The 25,952-nt window shown below is 43.9% G+C and overlaps 1 protein-coding gene across 6 annotated transcripts in view; it reads right to left on the reverse strand.

The window, feature by feature from the left end:
- Positions 1-25,952, reverse strand: part of TANC2 (tetratricopeptide repeat, ankyrin repeat and coiled-coil containing 2) — a 2,511,073-nt gene that overhangs the window by 958,423 nt on the left and 1,526,698 nt on the right. For all 6 annotated transcript variants that reach the window (XM_078645079.1, XM_078645083.1, XM_078645080.1 and 3 more), the window contains one exon: positions 3,314-3,462. In XM_078645079.1, coding sequence (XP_078501205.1) covers positions 3,314-3,462 — 149 coding nt within the window. The remainder of the gene's footprint in view (positions 1-3,313; positions 3,463-25,952) is intronic.

Below are 25,952 nucleotides of genomic sequence, written 5' to 3' on the forward strand. Positions count from 1 at the left end.
CTGACTTCGTGGTAAATAGCGAAAACTTAGAAGAATGCACTTTAGTTCATTTTTTTAAGTTGTATGTTAAACACACACATGTCCTTTGGACATGTGTGTGCGCAACATCAGTCTACATTTTCATTTCAGGGGTGCTACAGGGTGTCCTTTGGACACCCCTGGCACCCTTGACATCGCGTCCTTATTTGCGATTAGCAAATTGCTAATCGCAAATAAGGAATGACTCCCCATTCATTCCTATGGGCCTTAAGGAATGACTCCCCATTCATTCCTATGGGCCTAGGAATGAATGGGGAGTCATTCCTTATTTGCGATTAGCAATTTGCTAATCGCAAATAAGGAAGCTGTAGGAATCGCAATTTGTTTTGCGATTTCTACATGAATCCCGTTTTGCGAGTCTTTAATAGCGATTCCTTAATAATCGCTATAAAGGACTCGCAAAACGGATCATTGATGAATCTGGCCCTATGTAATGTAATGTTCAGGTTTTCTCTGGTCTTCACTTCATCATGCACTTATTTTATATTTCTTTAATAGTTATTCTTTGTTAACAAAGGGATGTATTTGGTAATGTAAGTTGGATTGTTTTGTAAGTGGGGTAAGTTTCCCTGCAGCTTCAGCTTCACGGGAAGAAAGGTGGACTTATAAGATGGAATGGTAAGATGTCATGAGAGATCCTAGAACTGCATCTTTCAGACGTTCTGGGAATCGGAAGCTGGACAGTGGTTGAGGCACATATGAAAATAAACTCTGACCGCGGTTTTTGGTCCTTTAGGGATCAACCCTTTAAACACATATGTATCTCGGAATAGTCCCCAGTAAGATGCCTGAAGTCAGTCTTCACTCACCTGTAACCTTTTAGGGTAAATGCATTCAGCCTTTTCAGGGTAAAGTACATATAATGCAAAAATTGAATTGCAGACTGACTTAGTTCCTACCAGATCGACCATCAGTGGCCTGCCATACAATTAGTGCCTTACTAGAGCCAGTGATTACCAGTGAGGGCCACCGGCACATATTTTCGTGGACCAGCACTTATTTTTTCGCACAAACATTTCCAGAGAGCAAGAGAGGGAAAAACACACAAACCGAGAAAGAGAAAGAAGAAAAAAAGTCTCAAGGGTGGAAAGTAGGAACCTGCAAGAGTGAGATAAATGGATAGCAGTGTCTAGTAATGGATTAAAGAGGCATAAGGTGAATGCCTCGGTATTATTAGGTGCCTTGGCATTTGGTGCACCGAAGTTTAATTGCACTGCCTTGGTATTAGGTGAATGCCTTGGGATTTAATGCACTGAAGTTTAATTACACTACCTATGTATTAGGTGAATATCTTGGTATTTGGTGCACCGGAGTTTAATTGCACTGGTTGTATGCTTGTGAGCATTCGGACTCTGACACTTACTCTTTTACAAACTAAGCATTGTATAACACCTTCATCTGCTGGCTGCAATGCCGCATGCATGATCACCAAGAGCAACTAGGTACAGTGCGGAAATAACCTTGTCTGCATCTTACATGCAGGTTGCAGTATTGAGCAATTTAATGTTTTAGACTGGACCGGAAACTCCAAAAACAGGGCAGCAATATGCATGCCTGATTTTGGAGTACATAAACCTGTCTAGTGCATTAAGGTCTCTGCCAGACTACAATTGTTCATGGCACTCAAAAACTGTTTCCCAGTGCCTGAATGGCCAATTTAGGCAGCATCCACATGCATATTCAGCAATGGATGGTGCGCATAGAACTTGATCTCACTATATATATGCTACTCTCTTAGCTTGCAGGCTAAAGGTTCAGTTGCTACTGTAAATAACTGATGACATAAGGGACAGACCTGCAGAATCCTGCGAACCAACTTACATTCTTCTAATGTCACCGTTTTAGTCCTCACTCTGGACATAGGCTCTGAATATAGTAGCTGAACCACAAAAGAAAATAGTGTTACATCACATTCTTTTCAGCACCTCAAATAAAAAAAAGACAAAGCTGCACAATTAAACAACTTTGCAGCTTCCAGTGACACCGACCTACTTCAATGTGAGAGTCCACTTGATGAAGCGACTCCAAGACCATACGAAGATTATTTGAAGTCATATTGTCAGAAAAAAAAGGCTAACCTGGTCTATTAAAATCAGCAAAGGCTTCAGGGGAGCAGCACCTATTTTGCATTCAAAGTTAATCACTGATAATGGTATTTATGAGCCAAGCGCTTGTGCAGGTTAGACAGAAGTATAATCAATGCTTTCTTAGTGGTGTGCTGCAGTCTATCCACCACAAATCCTTCTCCATACACTGTTAAAAGGTGTAGGGCAATCAGTTATAAAGACCGGCCAGCACCTAAAAACAAACCTTGGATTGTTACCAGTCAACTCCATGGTGGAGCCAACTTCCTTTTCCACAGCCTAAGGTACATATTTTTTTTGGTAGAGTTTATTTTGTACCTGTTTTACTCTCCTCCTGCGACAGTCTTTTTTAATAAGCATTGGTGATGACTGGCACAACAAAAAATTCAAGCAATGTTTCCACTAGCAGTGAAAATGCAGCAGTGTACTGGCCATATGCTGCCATGAATCCTATGTTTTTAAATTTAGTGCAACACCTTTACAATCAAATGCAATAACAGAATGATGACTTTCTACATAGTTAATGCATGTGGCCTGTTCGGTTTCTATGGAAATCCTGATATTCAATTTTATGAAACACAAATGTGACTCTGACTTAAAATAGTACCATGTCAATTAATGAAAAAGTAACAGAAACAAAAATAAGCAAGAGCCCTAGCAGCACTGTAGAATATGATTGTATCTTGAGAAATCTTTGAATAATTCTGTGATTGATGTGGTATGATTATTTCTTAACTGCTTTTATAAAATGAGGTTTGCGTTGTTGTAAATCAAACCACTCTTTGAACCTCCAACTTCTCCACCGATTGCATCCATACATCCTTATATTAAAAATCCAGAAAAATCACAAAGTCTTTTTTTTAAATTCAAAACAAGCGTGACGGTTATACTGTTTACCCATGCACTTGGAAAATATGGATACTGTCTACCACTTTTCTTTCTTTGGAATCTTACTCATCAGGTTGGTGAGCACGCAAGTGGGGATATGTACTATTATTGTCCTCAAAAACCTGCTACCTGTCATATGCCAGGCAAGTCAAAACTCAAATCGTACCAATCAGAAGAGGACAATATCACAGCAAGGGGAATTCTCGTGGCATACCTGCTAAAAGGGTGGGAAAATGCCATTTTGATGGCTACAGAATAAACACAAGTTCTCAACTGCTGTTGTCATGTCTGAAATTACATACCTGACTTTCATCATGAACCTCCATGCTGTACTGGGGTCCCGTCTGTACTTCGTTGACTTTCTCTCCAAGGAGGAAGCCCAGGCGAGTCATGAGTGTGTTTGCTGCCTCATCTACGGATGGGGGTGGTCCCAGTTCTGGCTCGGGTTCATCTAGAAAGAGAAATCAGAAGCTGTGTTGAAAAATAATCGATGATACCAAGAAAGCGCACTAATAATACTTAGGCAGTGCTAGAGAACGTCCTGTTTGAATATTAAACCAGTTTCACATATGTTGATAAACTGAATTAGGGTATCATTATTTTGGAAAGAAGTCTTAGCAAGGATCCACATGGTTATTGGGAGGGATGTTGAAAGGTCCCAAAAGAGATTTCATTATTAGAAAGGAGGCTACAATTATGCATAAATCTTTTATTGCTGTCCTAACATGCAGCCATCTAAAGAACATTATACAAATACATCATAAAACATTGAATCCATTTTGGAATCCTCAAACGGAGTACGTATGCCCCTGACGCACAATCACATTCCTCTTTTATTGGCTACTCCTAACAGATAATTGCATCTTACTTACTGTAGACCTTTTCTTTAATAAAGAGTTTCCCTTAATTTTGAACCTAGAACCTTCCACTTTATGGATTGTTTCCCTTGTCTTTAACTTTTATTGCCTTATAAGAAGTTTTTCTTCTTTTTGCACACTTAGAATATCTACATTTACCCCTTTTTAGGCCTCGCCTGAGCCAGCGCATGCGCTACTCTGGCGAGACATTTATTAAGTGGGCTTTTAAAAGTCTGACCACATGCTTTTGCTGGCCTCAAGCTTGCGGTAACGTGCATGCGCACAGCTACCACCTCCTCGTCCTGGCTCATTAACTCTCTCGTCATGCACACACACAACCCGTCCCCCCTCTTACTCATTAAGCATGAGATCGAGATCACTTTCACTTTCGCGGCCGCGTCACTTTCACGGCCGCACAGCCAATGCATGTTTCTGTAGTTGTCTTCTGCTCTCTCCCTCACCCCTCCTCTCACTCCTGTTTACTCTTCCTCATTGTATCCCTTGCCTCTATCACTGACTGTCTCGCTTTGCGCCCATCTCCCATTACACAGACTCTATCTGCCTGGCTTTCTTTCCATCGCCATTCCCTCTGCTACTGTTTGGCTCAGTTTGTTCCTGTCCCCTCTCTCTGCCATGGCTCTGGATCCTTCCTTTCTACCACTTTTCCCTGCACTTACTTCATAATGACTTTTTCCCAAACCCTATGCCTTTTCCATGTTCACTTCATCCTTTGGCCTTTGACGGTGTGCACGCGCTTATTTTTACAGTGTTATGCATTTTGGAGCTTGGTGTCAGGATAGTGATCGACAGTGGAAGAACTTTGTAAATCCACAATAACGGACTAGGTATAGACTGACACAAGTTATAAACATTGTCAAACTAAACATGTCAAACTAAACATCCAGAAACTTGCAGAAACAAGGGTGCGCAGTCATGTGCCAACACCATTTCAGAAACATCAACTGGTGTACACGCATATGAAAAGGCATGCCTTCACACCTGCACTTATGAGCATACAGCACTCACAAACATCACAGATGCACCCGCAGGAACAAATAGATTCTCATGCACAAACAAACATCTTCAAACATTCCAGATTCAAGTATCCTACTCCCTCCCTTCAATACCCACAGGAAAATGCAGACATGTATGCACGTGCGCACAGCCCAAAATGCAGACACACACACTTGAACAAGTAGACACAGATAGTTACAGTCACTATCCTGTGCATGCACAAACCTTCACTGATATATGCATACACGAAGAGGTGCCCCCACACACTCAAACATAGGAGAATGGATAGACATGCACACAGCTATTGGAATTGTCATTTACAATACCAATAGCTCAAACTCTCAGAAATGCGAGACCTATTGCATTGATATGCTTGTTTCTGTTTAATTCTGAATAGTGTGACTCACCGCTAGTTCCCTTTTCCTTACAACTAAACCAGCGCAGCACTATTAGGGTCGAAACGTCGACGTACCTTGTTATACATCCAATTGCACAAAGTCCCAAGGAACAAAAGAAAACAATTTAGACCCTTAGACTATTGTGATTCGCAGTGGATATTTGGAAAAACTTTTAATTTTTTGTATATATGTTGTATCACTTCTCACACTTAGTCACAAATCACGATCTACACGCCTTGTGTATTCACAGTTTATGTTTTTTGTACATTGGACAGCATACCGAATGCTTTGTATAAGTAAGATCTATGAGAAACGTGAATACTAAAGATTTACTTTCTTTCCATTGGGTTCAGTGTTTATTTATTGGTTTAATTTGTATATATCCTTCATGGGATATATAAGTACATCAATGTATTAAGTACTATGTTTAATTGAATTTCTCTTCCCGACAGAACCATCACTGTTTGTTTAATTAAACACAGTGACTCCCAGCATGGGGAAGAGCGAGTCAGCCCACGAAGCACAGCTGATATGAGGTGCGCTCAATCGGACGGCTCAGTAGAGGTAAAAGGCGCATCCGATCTCAGCCTTTTGCTGCAGCTAATCTGAGATGCACCTGATGGCACAGCTTGTCCGTAACCTAAGGCACTTCAGACTACTCGGCTGAGAGCAGAGGTGTATTAAAATATTACTTCAGCCGTCTCTCCAATCCAGGCCTATAGACCAAAGTGATAGCGTGTTGGTCATAAAAAGGGGACTGCGCTCTAGTTTCTCAAGGGCCATTTTACGTTGGGGCATATTTTTCTATAACAAATGCTCTTTCACAAGTGCGCTGCAATTACAACTTGTTCATTTCAGTTAGCAGACATACTCTGTGGCCCCATGCTGATATGACGCTTGTGGTTTTTAACATTTAAAAGGAGAAAGAAAATCAAAAAAGGCACATATTTGGGGTTGAATTGTATTTATAAAAAAGGGAAGCTGACACACAAATTAGTCTCCTAGAGTCTGCCTCCTGTTTAGTTTAATGGGGATCTGTTTCCAGAGTTGTAGTTTTTAGCAGGAATGTAGATTTTCTGTAAAGGAAAAGAGACATTCCTTCAGAAGAATCTAATTTTTCAGAGGATGATGTTCCTATTACTGCTAAAAAAAAGAGGTATTGTCTCAGAAAAGGAAGCATCTTAATAAGATAGCAATTATGCTTTACCTGATGGTAGCCCTAGCGCTAAATCAAAATGTGGTGCCCTCAGCAGTACACAGAGCAAGGGCGCCCTTAACGGGGCAACATTTGGATTTGGTGTCCCGAAAGGCGCGAAAGGAAAGAGTGCCCTTTTTCAAATCATTTTATAGCGCCTAACCCCCTCCCCGGCACCATACTGTAGACATTTATGCACTCTTCGTACTTCAATTCAAAACCGAGATAACAGAAAAAAAGAACAAAGGACATTTTTACGAGAGAAGAGAAAAGAGAGAGAAAAAAAAAGAATCCTCAAGAGGAGAAAAAGCTACCTGTGCAATCAACAGTATTAACTGTAAGCATTAAGAGGGGGCATGAGATGCCATAAAAGAAAGCATACATAAGAATCAAACACAAAAATAATCTTTCAACGTAAGGTAATAGGACAAGCCCATACCCAAGAACAAAACTACTTTAGGCTTGCAATCTTCAACTTTGTAGCCCCTCTATCCAATTTCCTAGCTTTTCCCATACCACCAGACTATTCTTTCTGGCGCGTTTACCTTTTTTTGCATAGATTGACTTTTCTAGCTTACACGTCGCAAGTAATATGGCCTGCCATTGTGTGAATGAAGGCGGGTTTGGGTCTTTCCTATAAATAGTCATTGCTACAAAAATGAAGGGGCCCCCCGCCCAGTTACAATCATCCAGACCATGTAGTATGTCAGCCGGAGTAAGTTGTAACCCTTGTCCTAAAACTACCCCAATAAAGAGTTGGATTTCTTCGATGAGTGGTTTTAATTTTGGGCAAGTGGCAAACATATGTACCTGATCCGCCGAATATTCTAAACATCGAGGGCATAAAGTCCCGCTCCCGGTTCCCCATTTTGCTATTCTGCTAGGAGTAATATAAAGGAAAAACCCCGACTTATAAAACTGTGCCTGCAGTTTAGTGGATAGTAGGAACTTATGAGCTAGATTTAATGCAGAGCAAAAGACATTCTGCTTAATGTTCAATTTTGTTTGCCACTTCAGATCTATCTTTTCCAGATAATCAGGCATTTTATCGTTCAGACTGGAGTAAATTAATCTGATCGGAGGCGGGTTAATTGCTCGTATTCTATCCATACTTTCAAATTTCTTGAATCCAGCCAGACCACTGGTTTTATAAGCTAAGAAATTCTTAATCGCATTGCACTGATATAACTAATTTTCCTCAATTGGGAACTACGTTTTAAGATCCAGAAAGGACCGGATCCCATCTTGATTAATCAGGTCTCCCAATTTAGTTACCCCTGCATTGTACCATTTCTGTAGATATGAATCATTAAAGATTGAAGGCAGCATTGGGTTATCTCTAGTAGGAGTGTAATAGTTCAGTCTACCTAACCCTAAAAGTTTCCGTACTTTAGTGAAAACCCGATATATATTTAGCATGGACTTGAACTGCACCTTAAAGTATCCAAACTCAAGCTGTCTCCAAAGGCATCCCCAAGTTCTTTCCCCTAAAAGAGCCATATAAGGAGAAGGTAGTCCAGAATGTGTCTGAATATTACAGTCGTGTATTAACGAGGGGCTATATTGTAGAACCGTTGCCCAGTAATACAGTTTAAGATTTGGTAGCGCCCAGCCTCCTCTTTCTTTAGGTAGGTAGGCACAGCCATTTATATGTTCTTCTTGTATTTGATTATGACCAAATGAACTGACAAAATATTAGCTCAAATATCTGAAGGACTGCATCACTGAATTCTAGTGGAATTGTTCTGAAAAAGTATAGTAGTTTTGGAAAATAAGTCATCTTTATCACATTGCTCAGTCAGATTATAGTTAGGTGTAGGTTGTCGATTTTTTTCAATGCTATTTTTGTATCTGTCGCTAATGGATTCAGATTTTCTCCCACAATTGAATCTAGATTAGCAGTGATGTTCACCCCCAGATATTTTGCTTTAGAAACTACTAGAGGGTTAGTCCAATTTATATTTTCATTTTGAATTATCTGTGTATTTGTCTTATTCAGAGCATAACCAGATATTTTCCAAAACTCCTGTGCTTCGTTTTCCAGGGCCTTGATGTCATTTTCGGGGTCTGGTGTAACAATTGCCAAATCATCGGCATACGCCATAATCTTGGTGCTTACCCCGTGTCTAACATCCGCTCTTATTCCAGGGTTTGCTATTATCTTGGAGATGAGTGGGTTGATGTAAAGCGCAAACAAAAGCGGGGAGCAGGGGCAACCCTGCCTTGTTCCACGCAAAATATTTATAGGTTCGGTCAAGTTTCCATTAATCATAATTTGAGCCCTAGGGGTTTTGTACAGCGCCTGAATTGCCTGTAGCATATTGGGGCCGAAGCCAGCTCTTTTTAGTACTTCCCATAAAAATATCCAGGAGACCTGATCAAACGCTTTTTCAGCGTCTAGTAATATTAAAGCAATCGGGTCTCCTGTCACCTTTGCTGCATCGAGCAGCGTAATTACTCTCCGAACATGTTCGGTAGTTCCTTTGTTGGGTATGAATCCATGCTGCCAGTCGGAGACAAGATTCTGTATATTTTGAGAGATCCTATTGGCCATGATTTTAGAAAATATTTTTGAATCTGTATTGATTAAGGTGATTGGCCTGTAGGATGCCATTTCAAGAGGCGATTTACCTTTTTTAGCAAAGATTACAATGTTTGCCAGCGACCATGAAGCAGGAGGGGAGGCACCACCAAAGATTGATCCAACCATTAAAGTAAATATTCCCTTAATCTGTGTTTCAAAGATTTTATAAAATTCAACGGGGATAGAGTCTAGTCCTGTAGCTTTGCCGTCAGGCAAGCTCTTAATAGCGCTTTGTATCTCTTCCCAAGTGGGAGGGCGCTCCAACTGATCTTGCAATCCTGGGCTAAGTTTGGGCGTAGTTACGAGATCTAAGTACCCCAAAACGTCTGTATTCCTATCACTCAGGTGTCTAACATCTTCCTCGGTATAAAGGTCGCTATAATATCCTTCAAACGCTTTACGTATTTCCCTCGGGTCTTTCGTCAGTCCCCCCTTGATGGTTTTAATTTCCAATATTGTGTTCATAGTTGTCTGTGTCTAATTGTTAGTGCCAGCTGGTGCCCAATTTGCTCGCCACATTCATTTATATTTTTTCCCCCTGGTTGCGGCCCATTTGGCTGCAGTTCTTTCTGCAAAAATAGAGCCAATCTCTGCCTTTATCACAGCTACCCCATGCTGGAATTCTTCTACACTCCCTCCTGCTTTTATTGCCTGTGTCAAACTGGTTTCTCCCACCATCAATTTTTCCTGTAACTTCTGCACCTGTACCTTCTCTGCTTTATTTCTTTTAATTGAGAAGCTCAGAGTCTCTTCCCTAACCCCGGCTTTAAATGCATCCCAGACCGTCATTAGAGGGGCTGACTCTAAGTTCACCTCCAAGAATTCCTCTATCCACTTCTGCATGTGAGCTTTTTAATTAACATCATACAGTAATGCTTTTTCAAAAGACCATGTTATATTCTTATTTTCGGTGTTTAAGCCACCCAGATGCAGCATTAGTGGATTGTGGTCTGACATAAATCTTGGAGACATATCGATGCTTGAAGTGCTGATCAAGGGTGATGATATGAAGAAATAATCTATTCTGGTGAGTGACAAGTGGGGAGCCGAATAAAAAGTATATCCATCTTGCTTGGACCTCAGTTCCGCCCAGATATCAGCTAAGCCATGAGTTTCTACCAGATTTAGTAATGCTTGAAACACCCTTGGTTTTCTCCCTGACTATCTCCAGTCCCCCTTTGATCTCCACCATGTAGGTAGGTTTAAAGTAAAATCTCCGCAGAGTATGATGGGTGTCGGCCAGTGAGTTAGCTCCCCTGACACCCAATTTATAACCCCTGGATCATCTAGATTGCTGCCATAGATAGAGCACAGTGTAAACTTGCAGTTTGAAGTCAGAGAGCAGCCTGCAATGACCCATCTCCCGAGATTGTCCGTATTCACTCTGTCTACCTGTAATGTAAGCCTATGATTTGCCAGTATTGCCACACCTTTTACTTTAGCCCCCTGAGTAGTGGTGGCAATTACCTTGTAACCTAGTGACTTAAAAGATGTTTTTGTCCACCCCGATATGTGTCTCCTGAAGGCATATCCGGTCCGGTCCCACAGAGCGTAATCCTTGTGCGACCTTCTGTCTCTTTGCCTGATCGTTCAGACCACAGATGTTGACAGACATTATTTTAATTTTGTTTAAATTAGTCATCCTACCTCTATTTTTCTTCTAGCCTTGCTATGTCCTTGCCTCTCTCCTATTCTTTTTCTCTCCATTTTCTCCCCTTTTCTCATAGAATGATTCTGTAGACTATGCCTTAACACCAACTGATCCCTTATACCATTTGTGCCCTTAGTGCTCTTCCCTCTGTTTCTCTTTGGTGCCCCCCACCCCCTCCCTTATTGAGCAGTCCAGATGACTCTGTATGATGGAAGTCAAGAGTGAGGTCCAGCCACCCATCGCGTAGCAAAGAACAAAGATAATACCCCCTAACCGTTTAAAGAGTCCAGCACATCTAAGTCTTAGTACAACTATCTAAGTGTGAGTCATTGTCATAAGAATGAATGTTCAGTTCCTCTGCTTCTGTTCCGTGATTTCCTTTAAAAGTTCCCCAGCCTTGACTTCTGACAGAAAGACTCTCGTTTTCCCCTCGACAATCACCTTCAGTCTGGCAGGGTTCATTAAATAGACTTGGGCGCCCAATTGCTGAAATGGGGAGATCAACTGGCGCAGTCTCCATCTTCGCTCCACAGTTGCATGGCAAAAGTCAGGTTTGGCAAATAATTTTACCCCATTAGCCTCTTTCTGCGACATAGGTCTCGCTTTGTCATAAACTAGTTGCCTTAGTAGAAAGTTCCCAAAGAATACTAGGAAGACTCTGGGTTTATCGTTGGAGTTGCCCTCCACCCGTCTGTGCTTAATGTTGAAGGGGAACCTGTGGGCCCGCTGAACTTCCAAGTCCCAGTTCCAGGCAGTTTCCGAGGGGAATGCGGCTTGCAGCAGTTTAACTATGTATCCTCTAGGGCCTTCCCCCTCAACTCCCTCCCGAATCCCCAGTAATCGCAGGTTATTATGGCGTTGCCTGTTCTCCTGGTCCTCGAGTTTGATCATTACATCCACCAGGCACGCCTCATGTGAACTCCTCTACTCTTTAGCCTCAGCTACCTCCCCTTCCAGAATCTCTGTCCTGGTTTCCACCATAGCCACCCTGTCACCGATATCTGCACAGGCTTTATTGAGTTTCCTCATCCCGCTTTGCAATGTCTTAGAAGCATTCTTAGCAGAGAGATTATCTGACCGCACTTCTTCTTGAAAAGCTTTTCACACCGGACCTTGCCTGTTGTCGTTGGGGGAGTCCGGGAGGAGGATTGCCGACCTGCTTGTCCTGCTGGGGTTGCCGCCTGCCTGCCTCCTGCTGCACGCTCCCACTTTCACCTGGGGAAGCGCTGGCCGCCGTGGAGTGCAGCACAGGGAACCACAACCCCCAGCAGCCCAGGGAACCACGTGACCCATTTGTAGCGCCAGGAGGCGCATTTAACTGTCGTCAGCCCTGCTGAGCGGGGGGAGCACACCGGACCTTGCCTGTTGTCGTTGGGGGAGTCCGGGAGGAGGATTGCCGACCTGCTTGTCCTGCTGGGGTTGCCGCCTGCCTGCCTCCTGCTGCCCGCTCCCACTTCCACCTGGGGAAGCGCTGGCCGCCGTGGAGTGCAGGACAGGGAACCACAACCCCCAGCAGCCCAGGGACCCACGTGACCCATTTGTAGCACCAGGAGGCGCATTTAACTGTCGTCAGCCCTGCTGAGCGGGGGGAGCACACTGGACCTTGCCTGTTGTCGTTGGGGGAGTCCGGGAGGAGGATTGCCGACCTGCTTGTCCTGCTGGGGTTGCCGCCTGCCTGCCTCCTGCTGCCCGCTCCCACTTCCACCTAGGGAAGCGCTGGCCGCCGTGGAGTGCAGGACAGGGAACCACAACCCCCAGCAGCCCAGGGAACCACGTGACCCATGTGTAGCGCCAGGAGGCGCATTTAACTGTCGTCAGCCCTGCTGAGCGGGGGGAGCACACCGGACCTTGCCTGTTGTCGTTGGGGGAGTCCGGGAGGAGGATTGCCGACCTGCTTGTCCTGCTGGGGTTGCTGCCTGCCTGCCTCCTGCTGCCCGCTCCCACTTCCACCTGGGGAAGCGCTGGCCGCCGTGGAGTGCAGGACAGGGAACCACAACCCCCAGCAGCCCAGGGAACCACGTGACCCATTTGTAGCGCCAGGAGACGCATTTAACTGTCGTCAGCCCTCCCTCGCGGGACGCCGGGCTAAGCCCGGGCAAAGGGCGGGCCCTCTGTGGCCCTCAGAGGCACGAGGAGGACGGGACGGGCCCCACCACTTGGTTTACCTGGAGGAGGTAAAGCCACTAATCGACATACTGTACTGGTCAGTAGTATTTGCCCTTTAATCTCTATTACCTTATTCACATCTAAGTCATATCATGACCCAGAAAGGAGTTATTACAAAATTAGCGCTTCGGTCGGACACTTGTCTGAGGATGCAAGTTAAGCGCACAAATAACACACTGTTACATGCACGTACAGTCGCTGATAAAAATAAATGCCAACAGCCCGTAGTCAGTCCACCTTGTAATCATTCCCCTCCTCAAATAAACAATACAATGTGTAGACTCTCATTGTTAGAGGAACTAAACAGTCTGTGCAAGACCAGCTATGCCCCTGTAGGATTACCATCCCCACCAAATAATATCAATTCGTTAACCACAAATGAGAAAGTGCTGGAACCCTTTTCTATATATACTAAAACAAACACAAAATGTACAGTACCCGTCCGAGCCACGCCTAACAAAAGGAAACATGACGGGGATAAATATAATGAGAGCCAATCTAAAGTACAAAAAATACAAATTGAATCCCCAATCCTGACTCCACCTCCTACCAATTTTTCCCCTAACTGCAGAGGTGGCTGATAAACTAGATGAGCTAGCTCCTTCTCCCCAGATGGCCCTATTTTCAATGATCGAACAACTGATCAAATCTATTATACACCCCCTAATTGACAAAATCAACATCTTGGGGGATAGATTGACAGGGATTGAGGAAAAAATCAATTTCAATTTGTCATCCTCTACCCATGTTTCTATACCTACCCACCCCCTGTCAATTGCTACCTCAAATAAGTCTAAACCTACCACTCAAAATAAAGCTGTCCAAACTCGAGCACCAGTCCCCACTATTCTCCCCTCAAACTTTTCTAAAGCCTCTCCTAAACCCATAACACCGGAAAATTTTGTCCCCAGAGTAGAGTGCAACAGGATTTCTAGAATACATCTACCTCCAGAGGCAGCCCCATATGTATGCATCCTCTCGGGAGTCCCGCAACTGAAAAAGGGAAAACCAGAGCGACAACATGACTTGTTAAATAAGGTCCAGTTTTGGCTGTCCAAAAATAGACCCCTGGCCAATGATCTTGACGGCGGGATTGTGAGCGTGAGGAGAGGGGTTGGCTGGGCCCCCTTCCGAAAGACATTATTGGTGACATTGTCCCATACCTCTGAACTTGGCAACCTAAAGAAGGCGATGGCCCCATATCCATCTGGGATTTACATGACTTCTATCCAAGCACATCATATATCCCTGCCTCCGGGCCAATGACTGAGGATTGTACCAGGCTGGGTAGAGGAGTTTGCTTACCGCCTTACTGTAGTATTCCCGCTCCAAAGAGATTTGGAATACCGTATACCATTCCTTAACTATTGCAACCCCTTGCACATTTCCTTTTGATGAAATGGAAGAACTGTCATCATGATCCCGGTAAAGTATGTTATTGTCAGGAAAGTTACACTCACAGGGTGAGCAAATGTCTGTTTTTTAACCTGTAGATAATCTGTGCTTTACATGTATGTATCTTTTTTAACCTTGATTGTATTCTGTAATTGTACGCTTTCATGATTTTTATACAAAATCGAATAAAGTATATCGAATCATGAAAAGCTTTAATGGAGTTTAGGATGGATACCAGGGTGGGCAATTCTGCTTCACTACTGCCCCTGGTGCGCCGCCTTCCCAGGGAGGGGGGGTACTGGAGGTATTCCCAGGTGTGAGAAGGCTCGGAGAGTTATTGTAGTCCCGCTTTGACTGATTCCGTTTACGCCTGGATTGTCTCTTCCTCATAACAGTGACAGTAGCTTTGTTTAGGGGATCCTCCTCTTCAGAGTCGTTATCGTCCGATTGCCCATCCTCTGTGGATGTGGATCCTTCTTTGCCAGAGCCAGAGTCAGATAATGATCCATCTGTCATCGAGTAAAAGTTTTCCGTGCTGGGATCTGGTGTTTGGGGTTGAAGCACCCCCATATCCCCAATTGCCTCCCTGGGCCCCTGATCCGGTGCTATGTTTGATGCCGTCTTCGGATTATGTTGCGGCGGCGGCGGATTGCCCCCCTCTCTGCCGTTTTGTAAAGGATCACGGGCCTGGATTTGACCCGTTTCCTGCGTGTCCCACGGAGTTTGTGGTTCTGCCTCTGTAGAGGGGACTTGGGGGGTACTAATGGTTGGCTCCCTAGAGTTCGAGTCTGCGCTACCCTCAAATTAGTTGGCAATGCAGGCTTTATCACAGGGAAATGGGTACTAATAGAGGGGGAGCCCCCTGCGTGCATTGTTGGGAATGCTTTAGCAGTCTTTTTTAATCGCCCCAAGTCCCTCTTACCTTTCAATGACAAGTTTGGGTTTTCTCCCTCCTTTTCCCCTTCTAAGTGTGCCACTGCCGGTTTGGTCTTCGTTTTCTGGCTCCTCATGGCCATCCTTACGCAGGTAGGAGGCTACCGCAGTTGTGGGGTGTTTGGCCGATTCTGTCCCCCGGTGCACACGCCTTGCTGCTGATAGCCGCTAGGAATGAAATAGCGGCGGTGATTAAACCCCGTTAGCAGTGCGGCGTTGGGCCGCCCAAAAATATCTCAGCGTAGATCTTCAGTCGCGCTGGTTAAAACCTTCGTGTTTTACAATTACTCATTCAACACTGTTTGCCGGCGGCCCGGTGATCTGCTTCTGCTCTGTCTCACTGTCAGGCTCGCCTCGCTGTCAGGCTATCAGGATGTACGCTCCGTGCTGCTCTGAGAACGAAGAGCACCGAGCATCAGGATTCTCCCAGAGTGCAATAGTGGCGAGGTGGCTGGAACGCGACTCATCCTCATGCAGGCTCCATCAATGCACATCTAATCAGGAAAGAGTGACCTTAATGGTACAAAAGACGGACAGGGCTTCACTAGTATAGAAGAGGAAGTAAATAATAACGAGGATACAGAATTAGATGAGTTCATATTTGACCCACAGGAGGGTTTGGATATTTTTGAAATTCTAGATGTGGATTTGGAATGTCCTTCAATCTCAAGGATCCTCTTGATGGTGGGGCGGGGGGTGGAGGGGAGGATATGTTTGATCACAATACAATTAGACACCCTCATAGCCTGGTGGTGGCCTATGGAGCATGTTCCGAAGTTCGTTCATTTTTGTCTAAGAAAACCCTTAGACAAGAACACTCGCAATTTGTTGAGGGGGGAATGTCCAAGACCATTCGTAGAGAAAGGCTAGTATTACCCATAATCTTGACCCAGAGCTAATAACCTTTCTTTTTAAAACGGGGACAGACCCAAGAAAGGGGACTGAATGCTGCTTGAAACAGTGCCATATTAGACTAGTGGATGTCCAGGGTCCCTTGTCTTATGTTTTAGACATGTCAGAGGAGGCAAATTGTAAAAATACGAGGGTTGATGTGTAACATCTTGGAGAATTGAGCCAACGTGCTTTGCGTATGTTAGGGAATGCTAATGCAGACCTAATAGCGGAGAGAACGAAGGCTGTCCTGGTGAGGATGAACCCCAAGTTAGCAGATTTATCGAATAAGGACGATGTGGGCAAGAGAAATGGACTACTTTTTATAGAGAATTTTGTAAAGTCCTTAGGCCAATACATCTCCACCTTCATGGCTTTTAGCAAGGCTCAGATGAATATGAGGCATATTTTTTGCTCTAGAGTTTTTGGAAGAGCTGACAGGAGGGGTCTGGCTGTCGGCAATGGAGTTTAAAGGTCCCACTATTACTCTCAAGAGCCAGGAGGTTATGGAAGGAACTTTCGTTCCAACATGGGTTTCTTCCCGCAAAGATAGAGAGCTTCCTAATCCCTGGAGGCAGGTCCAGCTCAGGAGGACAAGGTGAGTCTGGGCAACTCAGTTGGTTCTTTCCATTTATGGATTGGGGGAAGACTTTGGTTCTTTATGTCCAACTGCGCAAAATTAACAAGGGATACTTGGGTTTTTGGAAACTGCCGGTGGTTTCAAAATAGATTTTTTGGAAAATTCCTTTTCAGAAAATCCAGCCAAGAGAGTTGGTTTTGGACTTGGAGCAGATGGCATTAGTAGACTCAGAGGTTTCCCAAATGCTAACCCATGGGGCAGTTACAAGAGCGTAAGATTTGATAGTTGATTTTGTGACTACGGTTTTTCTTGTTAGAAAAAAGACAAGAGTTTGCATCCCGTAATAAATCCCCGGTGTACCGACATTTCAAGATGTAAGGGATGCATTTTTTGCGGGATATCTTGTAGGAAAGAGATTGGCTGGTACATTTGGATTTGAAGGACACTTACTATACAATATCCATGGAAATGGTTTATCAAAAATACTTACACTTCAGGTGAAGAGGTATCCTGTACCAGTTTCTCTTTTTTCCTTGTGGTCTGTCCTCAGCTTCTTAGTGTTTCACCAAGGTGTTGCGGCCAGTAGGAGCCTTATTTTAAGAGAGGGGTGCCCGGTTGAGATTAGCTTTTTTATCGTAAATAATGGAGCAGTCTATCATTATTCCAATTCAAAACTTGGAGGTTTTAGGGTTTCAGGTGGACACTCCACTATCTCAGTTGTTCCTTCATCATGAAAAGATAAGGAAGGAAGTGGAGTTTGTCTTGGCGAAGAAAATGGTGACCCTGAGGAATGTAGCAAGGGGAATTATTTTTCTATGTTCGTCAATAAAGGCCGTATTCCCGAGCCCACTTAACTACAGAGCTCTTCAAAGATTAAAGGCCTTGGGTCTGAGTGAAGGCTTATGGTATGCAGATCCAATCTCTTTATCACTAGATGCTTGAAAGGATTTGGAATGGTAGTTAGATAATCTGAAGATCGGGAATGCCAAAGCCCTTTTTGGAAATGCCTCCAATTTCGTCTTAGAGTCGGATGCCAGCAACCTTAGTTGGGGAGTACGCTTGAAAGACATGGAAACTGGGGGAAATGGTCCAGGGAGAAGCAGTGCTTCCACATAAATTGTTTGGAGATGTTAGCTGCACTGATGAGTTTCAGGAATAGTGGTGATTACATAAGACAATCTTTCAACTGTGTCATACATAAACTGTCTAGGGTTTAAAAATCGAAGCAGTTGGCGGATCTGGCTAAACAGATCTGGTATTTTTGCTGGTAACACAAACTCCTTTTGGGAGCAGAATACATACCAGGTTTGGACAATGGGAGAGTAAATTGTAGTTTCAGGAATCTTAGGAATTTCAGCAACTGGAAATTAAACATGGCCTCTTTCAGAAATATTTAAAGGTTATGGGGTCCAATTCAGGTGGATTTGTTTGCAAGCAGGATGACTTTTCAGGTAAGCAGGTATTTCAGCTGGAGACCAGATTCCGGAGTTGTTGCAGTAGGCGCCTTTCTTCAGGATGGGGAAAGGGGAGGTCATGCTTTTCCCCTGTTCTCAAAGATCTAGAGGGTGTTGCCAAATGTCCGGAGCGAGAAGTACTCAGTTATTCTTGTGATCCCTTTTGGAGTTCTCAGGTTTGGTTTCCAGGTGCAGTAGAGATACCCCGTCTAATTCCATTTTCGATGGGTCTTCTGATGGTTTACGAAGGAGCAGAGCACCCTTTGCTTTTAGAAGTGAGTGTGAAAATTCTTGTTTGGAAGATTTCAGGGGTTCCAGTAGATATGCATGAAGGCCTTTAAGAAAAAGTTAAGGATTTATTGGACATATCTTGGGCACCAGGTACTGCAAAAGGTACAAAGGATTGTGGAAAAAATGGTGTGGTTGGTGTATGGAGAGGAATTTGGATTCCGTTGAAGCTGCTATAGCGGAGGTGGCAAATTATCTGGCTGATTGGTTCAATTTAAGTCTTTCTTACAGAACGACTGCTATAGATCAGCTATGTCATGCTTTAGTAATTAATTTTGCTATAGGAAGCGATGCTTTGTTCCGTAGAGTCATTAAAGGAATTAGGCTTAGGAAACCTCCCAGGGCTTGTTATGACTCTTTATGGGATCTAGAATTGATTTTCAATTTGTTTGTATCAAGGTTAAGTAGTGTCTACCTTTCTTTGAGGCAGATATCTCTGAAGTGAGCAACTTTTCTTTGCTTGATTTCTTTTAGAAATTTCAGATGTCTAGGCTTTGTTAACAGGTATTACTCTCCAGAAGGCATTCGCTTTGTCATTTGGAAATGAACTAAGACCATGTCTGAAGGAATTTTGTATCCATGGTATCAGGAGTGTCAGAAGTTGTGTTTGGTGAGTTGCATGAAAGTTTCTGAGCAAACAAATGTTAGCATTTAGACCTCATGAGAAAGTACAGTTGTTGCTCTCCTATGTGAAGCCTAATAAAGTAGTTTCAATAGCTACTTTGTGAAGGTGGGTGAGAACAATAATGAGGAAAGCTAGAGTAGGCATTTCAAAATGTAGAACTCATTCCTTTAGGGATGCAATGGCTAGGAAGAATTTTTGGGCAGGTGGATCTTTTACTGAGATTCTGAACGGGGCAGACTAGTCAAATATAAACACCTTTGCAAAATTCTATTTTAGACCTGTGGAGCATGCGAGCAGTCTAGCACTGGGTGGCTTTATACATGCCTAATGGTAGCCTCTGATCATGTAATGAAATGGCGATTCTCCAATTAACATGCAGAGAAAATCTTGATTCCATTACATGACAATGGAGGCTAGCATTATTCCACCTTCCTCTCCCAGTACGGCCGTTTAGATGGAGAGTAGTATATAACATAACGTGTATTTGTAAAGCGCACGTTTACCTGTGGGCATCTTAGTGCTGAATAACAGATGTTTAGCGCCAAGAAACCGTTGGGTGTTAGTTGCGCTCTATAATTTTTTTTTACATTACATTACATGATGGGAGACTATACTTTATTCTTCGGCTATACTTTCGGTTTGAATGTGCAAATAAGCACCTTTTGCTATTTTCCTTCTTTGTATTTGCTTACGGAGACATTTTTTGACTTTTGTGTTTGTTTTGCAGACCTTTGGCATTAGAAGAATTTAGTTCAAGATTAAGAAAGTGTTGTGTTTCATCACAGCTTAAAAGAGGAAAGTGACTGTGCATCATGGGCTTATATACTCAGTGTGAAGTCTTCAAAATGGATTCAGTGTTTTATGATATTTGAATAATGTTCACCTAGGGCTGCATGTTGGGGGCAGCAATAAAAGGTTTATGCATAATGCTAGGCTCTGTTGTCTTTAATGAAATCAAGATTCTCTCTGCATGTTAACAGAAGGATGGACGTTCTCTTCATTGGCATGACATGACCAATTATCGTTTAAAGACTGCACAAAATATGTGATTGCAGCCGTAAAAAGATTTTTTTTCGTAAATGGAACAGCAAGAGATTTTTATGGTATAAGAATGGTTAAACATATATACAACATTGTCATCTATGGAGAGAGTACCAATGATCCACCTGGTTATTGGAAGGAATGTTGAAAGGTCTCCGAAGAGATTCTCTTTAATGGCATAGAATGACCAATTATTATTTAACCGCATGCGCGGTAGCGGTTTTCCCGCTGTGCGCTGCGATTTAAAAAAACCCGCGTCACATGACGAGCTCAGCTCGTCATCCGCGTAGCGCAGGTTACGCTCATGACGAGCTTTTTTTAGAAATGGAACAGCAAGAGCTTTTTCAATGTACAAGACTGGTTGAACATATATAAAACATTATCTTCTATGAAGAGAGTGTCATTCAGTAGTAGGCATAGGCAGAAGATCTTTAAAGGGAACGACTACTTGCACAGTGCACTTATGAATAATAAATGTGCTGTGCCTAATGTCTTGGGAGATGGTCCTCACTGAAGTGATGAGATATCATGCAGTAAAAAATGAGTGTTGACACCAACCCTTCCTGCAACGTAAACAGGACTTTCCTATGGCTGTTTACTTGTACATAATTATATTTCCTTATAGAACTTAACATTTCATTAAAGACCAATAAAATAAACAGGAATACCAAATCAAAACAATGGCAAAAACTCGATTTAAAGAAATAAGATTTAAGGTTATTGAAAGATTCAGATAAACTAATAATACTAAATCGAAAAAATACTAGTATATACATGCCGAGCCCATGATATGACTAAATACCAAATACATAAGTTCCATCCTTAAATTTAAAACAATGACCAAACCACGGACCAAATCATGTACAACTTTCATGTATGTCCTTAAATTATCACTTTAGCAACAAAAAACATCGTATCACATCAAAACACAATCAACACCCATTTCTGTCATTTTGGGCAGCTCAATCTTGGCTTACGTCTGCATTATGTTATGCCTCGAAACATGAACTTCTATAATCCTCTCCTCATGTGGCAAAGTGTTTTTTTGTAAAGTACAATGCCCACTAATTGTTTACCAACATAGCATGTATCTAATACAGAACCAATGCATTGGCAAAGCCAATAGGTCTCACATTTGAGACTAATGGGCTCTGCCAATGTTTTTTGTTCATGCTGTACTGCATCAGCTCAAATGCCAATGCTCCATAGCTTGAATACATGCAAAAAGAAGAAGCCATAAAGCCACTGCTGGAGGCTGTGACATTTTGTAGGAGCAGCAGCAAGTGAAGTGACACTATTTTTTTTCCCACTGTACCAATCTGAGATGGTTAGGTAATTAAAAAATATATAAATATATGGGGTGGGGTGCGCAATGGAGGAGCAGGTCCAGGTATTCGGAGGGAAGGGGAAAAAACCATATGAGAAAGGAAGCAACAAAGCGGTGAGTGTAGACGCACCCAAGGCAGAGGGGCACACCTGGACGAGGAGAGAAACACTCACGCCACAGATGAGAGCAACACGAAGGGGAGAGGAGCATACTGGCAAGAGTGAGAAACATGAAGTGCGATAGAGAAAAGAAGCAAACGGACGAGTGAGAACACGAAGCACAGGTGAAGCACACAAGGGATACAGATGGAACACATATGCACTCTCATGGACGGCCTAAGTGAAAAGAAACAAGTTGTTCCATAAAACTTAGCAGCGGCCATGGGAGAGATAAACCCAAGATGAACAAGGCAAGCCATTTATAAGAAGCAGGCAAATTGAGAGGACAGTAAGGCAAAACAATGGCAAGCAACGGGCAAGCTATAAGTCCACTGTAAGTTCTTGGTAAGCGAACAATAGATCCTTTGCAACCCAACAGCCTGCACTAGGGCTGAACGGGTCACCTAAAATGCAACATGAATGTTTCACAGCAGTGCTTTGCATCAAATAAATGTCAGTTTCTTTAGAAAATGTAAAGAATCATGGTATTTCGTTAAAACGGTCTGAGAAGTTCTTCTAGTTCAAATTTACATTTGTTTCTTCTGGGTAAATAGCATAATGAGATATAGACATTTTTCAGAAACCTTAAAGCGCAAAGAACACAACCATATTTAAACAAAACTTTAGAGTTAATTAATCAAATTATTCTTAAATCTGTAATAGCGTGAAAATGTACCATACAACACTTATAATTATGAAAAACGCACATGCGCAAGCAGACGTTTTTATAACAATGAACTGTATGCTTTCAATACCTGAATAACTATTTCAAAACGTGCTAAATGATGTAGGGAAAATCACTTAATTCTGCAATGAACATGCACAGTTCGAGTCCACAGGTTTTTCAGCGAAGTGTGCGCAACCAGCCCAAGCCACTGACCAAGTCTTGCTGGGCTCGAGAGGCCATGCTGTTTAGAGGGTGCAATGTGGATGGAATACTTAGTTTCCTGTAAAGGCCTCAACCTTACCTAACCTCCGAATATCCTAGTCGAAGCACCGAGTTGGGCCAGATATCTCCCGCCACGGTAGCAACTGGCGCCCAACAGTAACGACATTCGTGTGGTCGAAGTCCGCAGCAAATTCACTAGATGTGAAGTCAGCAATAGCAAGCGAAAGGAAGATAAAACAAGCATTGGAAATGCAATTGGTCTCGGATTTATTTGAGTTAGAGCTAATGGCATTGTAAATGGCAATGTCTTTTAGCCATGTGTTATGGAGTGTATGCATGTGGTGTGTAGTGGAATTATGTGGGTTGGATTGGAATTGTAGCAATGGTGGCATTCTGCGCTTTAGATGAATATGTTTAAAAGTAAAGTGCACCATACTGCGATTGCTACAATAGTTAATTGTGGCTGCGTTAACAATTGATGTGTGCACTGATGGCTGGTGGTGTGTGTGCCTGTAGAAACTGTGCACTGATGGCCGGTGGTGTGTATGCCTGGTGGAAGCGTGCACTGCCGGCTGGTGGTGTTTGTGCCCGGTGAAAGCGTGCACTGACGGTGTGGTTGTGTGTGTGTGTGTGTGTGTGTGTGTGTGTGTCTGTGTGTGGTTGCGGGTGTGGTTGCATGCGTGGTGGTGAGTGTGTGGTGATGAGTGTGTGGTGATGAGTGTGTGGTGATGAGTGTGTGGTGGTGTGTGTGTGGTGTGTGTGTGTGTGGGTGGTGTGTGTGTGTGGGTGGTGTGTGTGTGGGTGGTGTGTGTGTGTGTGTGTGGGTGGTGTGTGTGTGTGGTGTGTGTGTGTGTGTGTGTGTGGTGTGTGTGTGTGTGTGTGTGTGTGGTGTGTGTGTGTGGTGTGTGTGTGGTGTGTGTGTGTGTGGTGTGTGTGTGTGGTGTGTGTGTGTGGTGTGTGTGTGTGTGGTGTGTGTGTGTGTGTGTGGTGTGTGTGTGTGGTGTGTGTGTGTGTGTGTGTGGTGTGTGGTGTGTGTGGTGTGTGTGTGGTGTGTGTGTGTGTGGTGGTGTGTGTGTGTGTGTGTGTGTGGTGGTGTGTGTGTGTGTGTGTGTGTGTGTGTGGTGGTGTGTGTGTGTGTGTGGTGGTGTGTGTGTGTGTGGTGTGTGTGGTTGCGGTGGTGTGTGTGGTGGTGTGTGTGGTGGTGTGTGTGTGTGGTGGTGTGTGTGTGTGGTGGTGGTGTGTGTGTGTGGTGGTGTGTGGTGGTGTGTGTGTGTGTGTTTGTGTGGTGATGTGTGTGTGGTGTGTGTGGTGTGTGTGTAGTGCGTGAATGGTCTTATGTGTGTAGTCTTATGTGTGTGGTGTTATGTGTGTGGTGTTATGTGTGTGTGTGGTGGACTTAGTTCGAGTTTTCGTACACTGCACACTCACGCACTGCCCCTACACACACACAGACTGCTCACCCTACACAATCACACAATGTTCACCCTGCACACTCACACACTGCGTACCCTGCACACTCACACACTGCGTACCCTACACACACACACTGCGCACCCTACACACACACTGCTCACCCCTACACACTCACACTGCGAACCCTACACACACACTGCTCACCCCTACACACTCACACACTGCTCACCCTACACACTCACACAATGTTCACCCTGCGCACACACACACTGCTCACCCTACACTCTCACACTGCGAACCCTACACACACACTGCTCACCCCTACACACACACACACTGCTCACCCTACACACTCACACAATGTTCACCCTGCACTCACACAATGTTCACCCTGCACACTCACACAATGTTCACCCTGCACACTCACACAATGTTCACCCTGCACTCACACACTGCTCACCCTACACACTCACACAATGTTCACCCTGCACGCTCACACTCTTAACCCTGCACGCTCACACACTGTTAACCCTGTATACTCACACACTGTTAACCCTGTATACTCACACACTGTTAACCCTGCATACTCACACACTGTTAATGATGCATACTCTCACACTGTTCACCCTGCATGCTCACGAACTGCTCACCCTGCACACTCACACACTGCTCACCCTACACACTCACACACTGCTCACCCTACACACTCACACGCTGCTCACCCTAGGTAATGCGAAAAGACCTAGCTCTGCCCTTTGGCCTGTGCTGTAATCGTACAGTAGGTTGTGCGTAGTTGCGTTTGATTGGTTGGGGCGTCCCCTCCTTGCTGCTCCCCTCACAGAGGGCCGGCTGCCTCCAAGAAGCTCCCAAGACACGTGTTCATCTGTTCTTTGTTTTAGCTCCTGTGTGTCAGTGCACCGTGTAAGCGCACAAGTATACCCTGCTCTCTCTGGAACACTCACACGCTGCTGAGACTCTCTCACGCTGCTGAGACTCTCTCACTCTGCTAAGTGTCTCTCACTCTGCTGAGTCTCTCTCACCCTGCTGTCACTCTCACTCTGCTGTCTCTCTCACTCTGCTGTCTCTCTCACTCTGCTGTCTCTCTCACTCTGCTGTCTCTCTCACTCTGCTGTCTCTCTCACTCTGCTGTCGCTCTCACTCTGCTGTCACTGTCACTCTGCTGTCACTGTCACTCTCACTCTGCTGTCTCATGCTGTCACTCTCACTCTACTGTCTCTCAAGCTGTCACTCACCCTGCTGTCACTCTCACCCTGCTGTCACTCTCACCCTGCTGTCACTCTCACTCACTCTCACTTTGCAGTCACTCTCACTTTGTAGTCACTCTCACTTTGTAGTCACTCTCACTTTGTAGTCACTCTCACTTTGTAGTCACTCTCACACTGCTGTCACTCTCACAATGTGTTTGTCGTTGGCCCTCAATCACTTAACATTCCGTACCTATCCCTAAATGAACCTGTCTAAAATGAATAATAAATAAAAATAAACGATATGACCATCTCCCTTACTAGTTTTTGGCTAGCTTGACAGGCAGCACATTGTGCACCAGCACAGGAAACAAACATAAATGTGCCGTATCATTTAAATACGGTGCATGTGTGCCCTTTTCTTATGACGCAGTGCACAAGTTAGCTTGCTGCGCTGTTTGATTTTTTTATAAACGTGCCCCAAACTTTTTTGACAATAGTTCCTGTTAATATGGCATGCCCATTTTAACACTTGTGCGGAACTATTGGCACTCGCAAGAAAATGTTGCCAGTTTTTGTGAAAAATATATTTCTGCAGGAAACTCTGCGAGCTACTTGTAGGCCAATAATTTTGGTTTACTCGGGACTATGGTCACTTAATAAAAATTTGCACAGGCCTGCTTTTCACAAGTACACTAATCTGTGGTCAACCGTGGAAATTCACGCCATGGCTTCTCCTACTCTGAACATTAGAGCTTTTCTGCTTTTAATCGTTTCAAGGAAATCCTTTCCTGTGTGGAATTTGGCAATTTTAGCCTGGGAAATCAGGGGAAAAGTGATTAGAATGAGTCTAACGTCCCTGCTCCTCTCCTATATG

This window comes from Lissotriton helveticus, chromosome 5_1 (assembly GCF_964261635.1).
Source record: "Lissotriton helveticus chromosome 5_1, aLisHel1.1, whole genome shotgun sequence".
NCBI classification, from domain to species: Eukaryota; Metazoa; Chordata; class Amphibia; order Caudata; family Salamandridae; genus Lissotriton; species Lissotriton helveticus.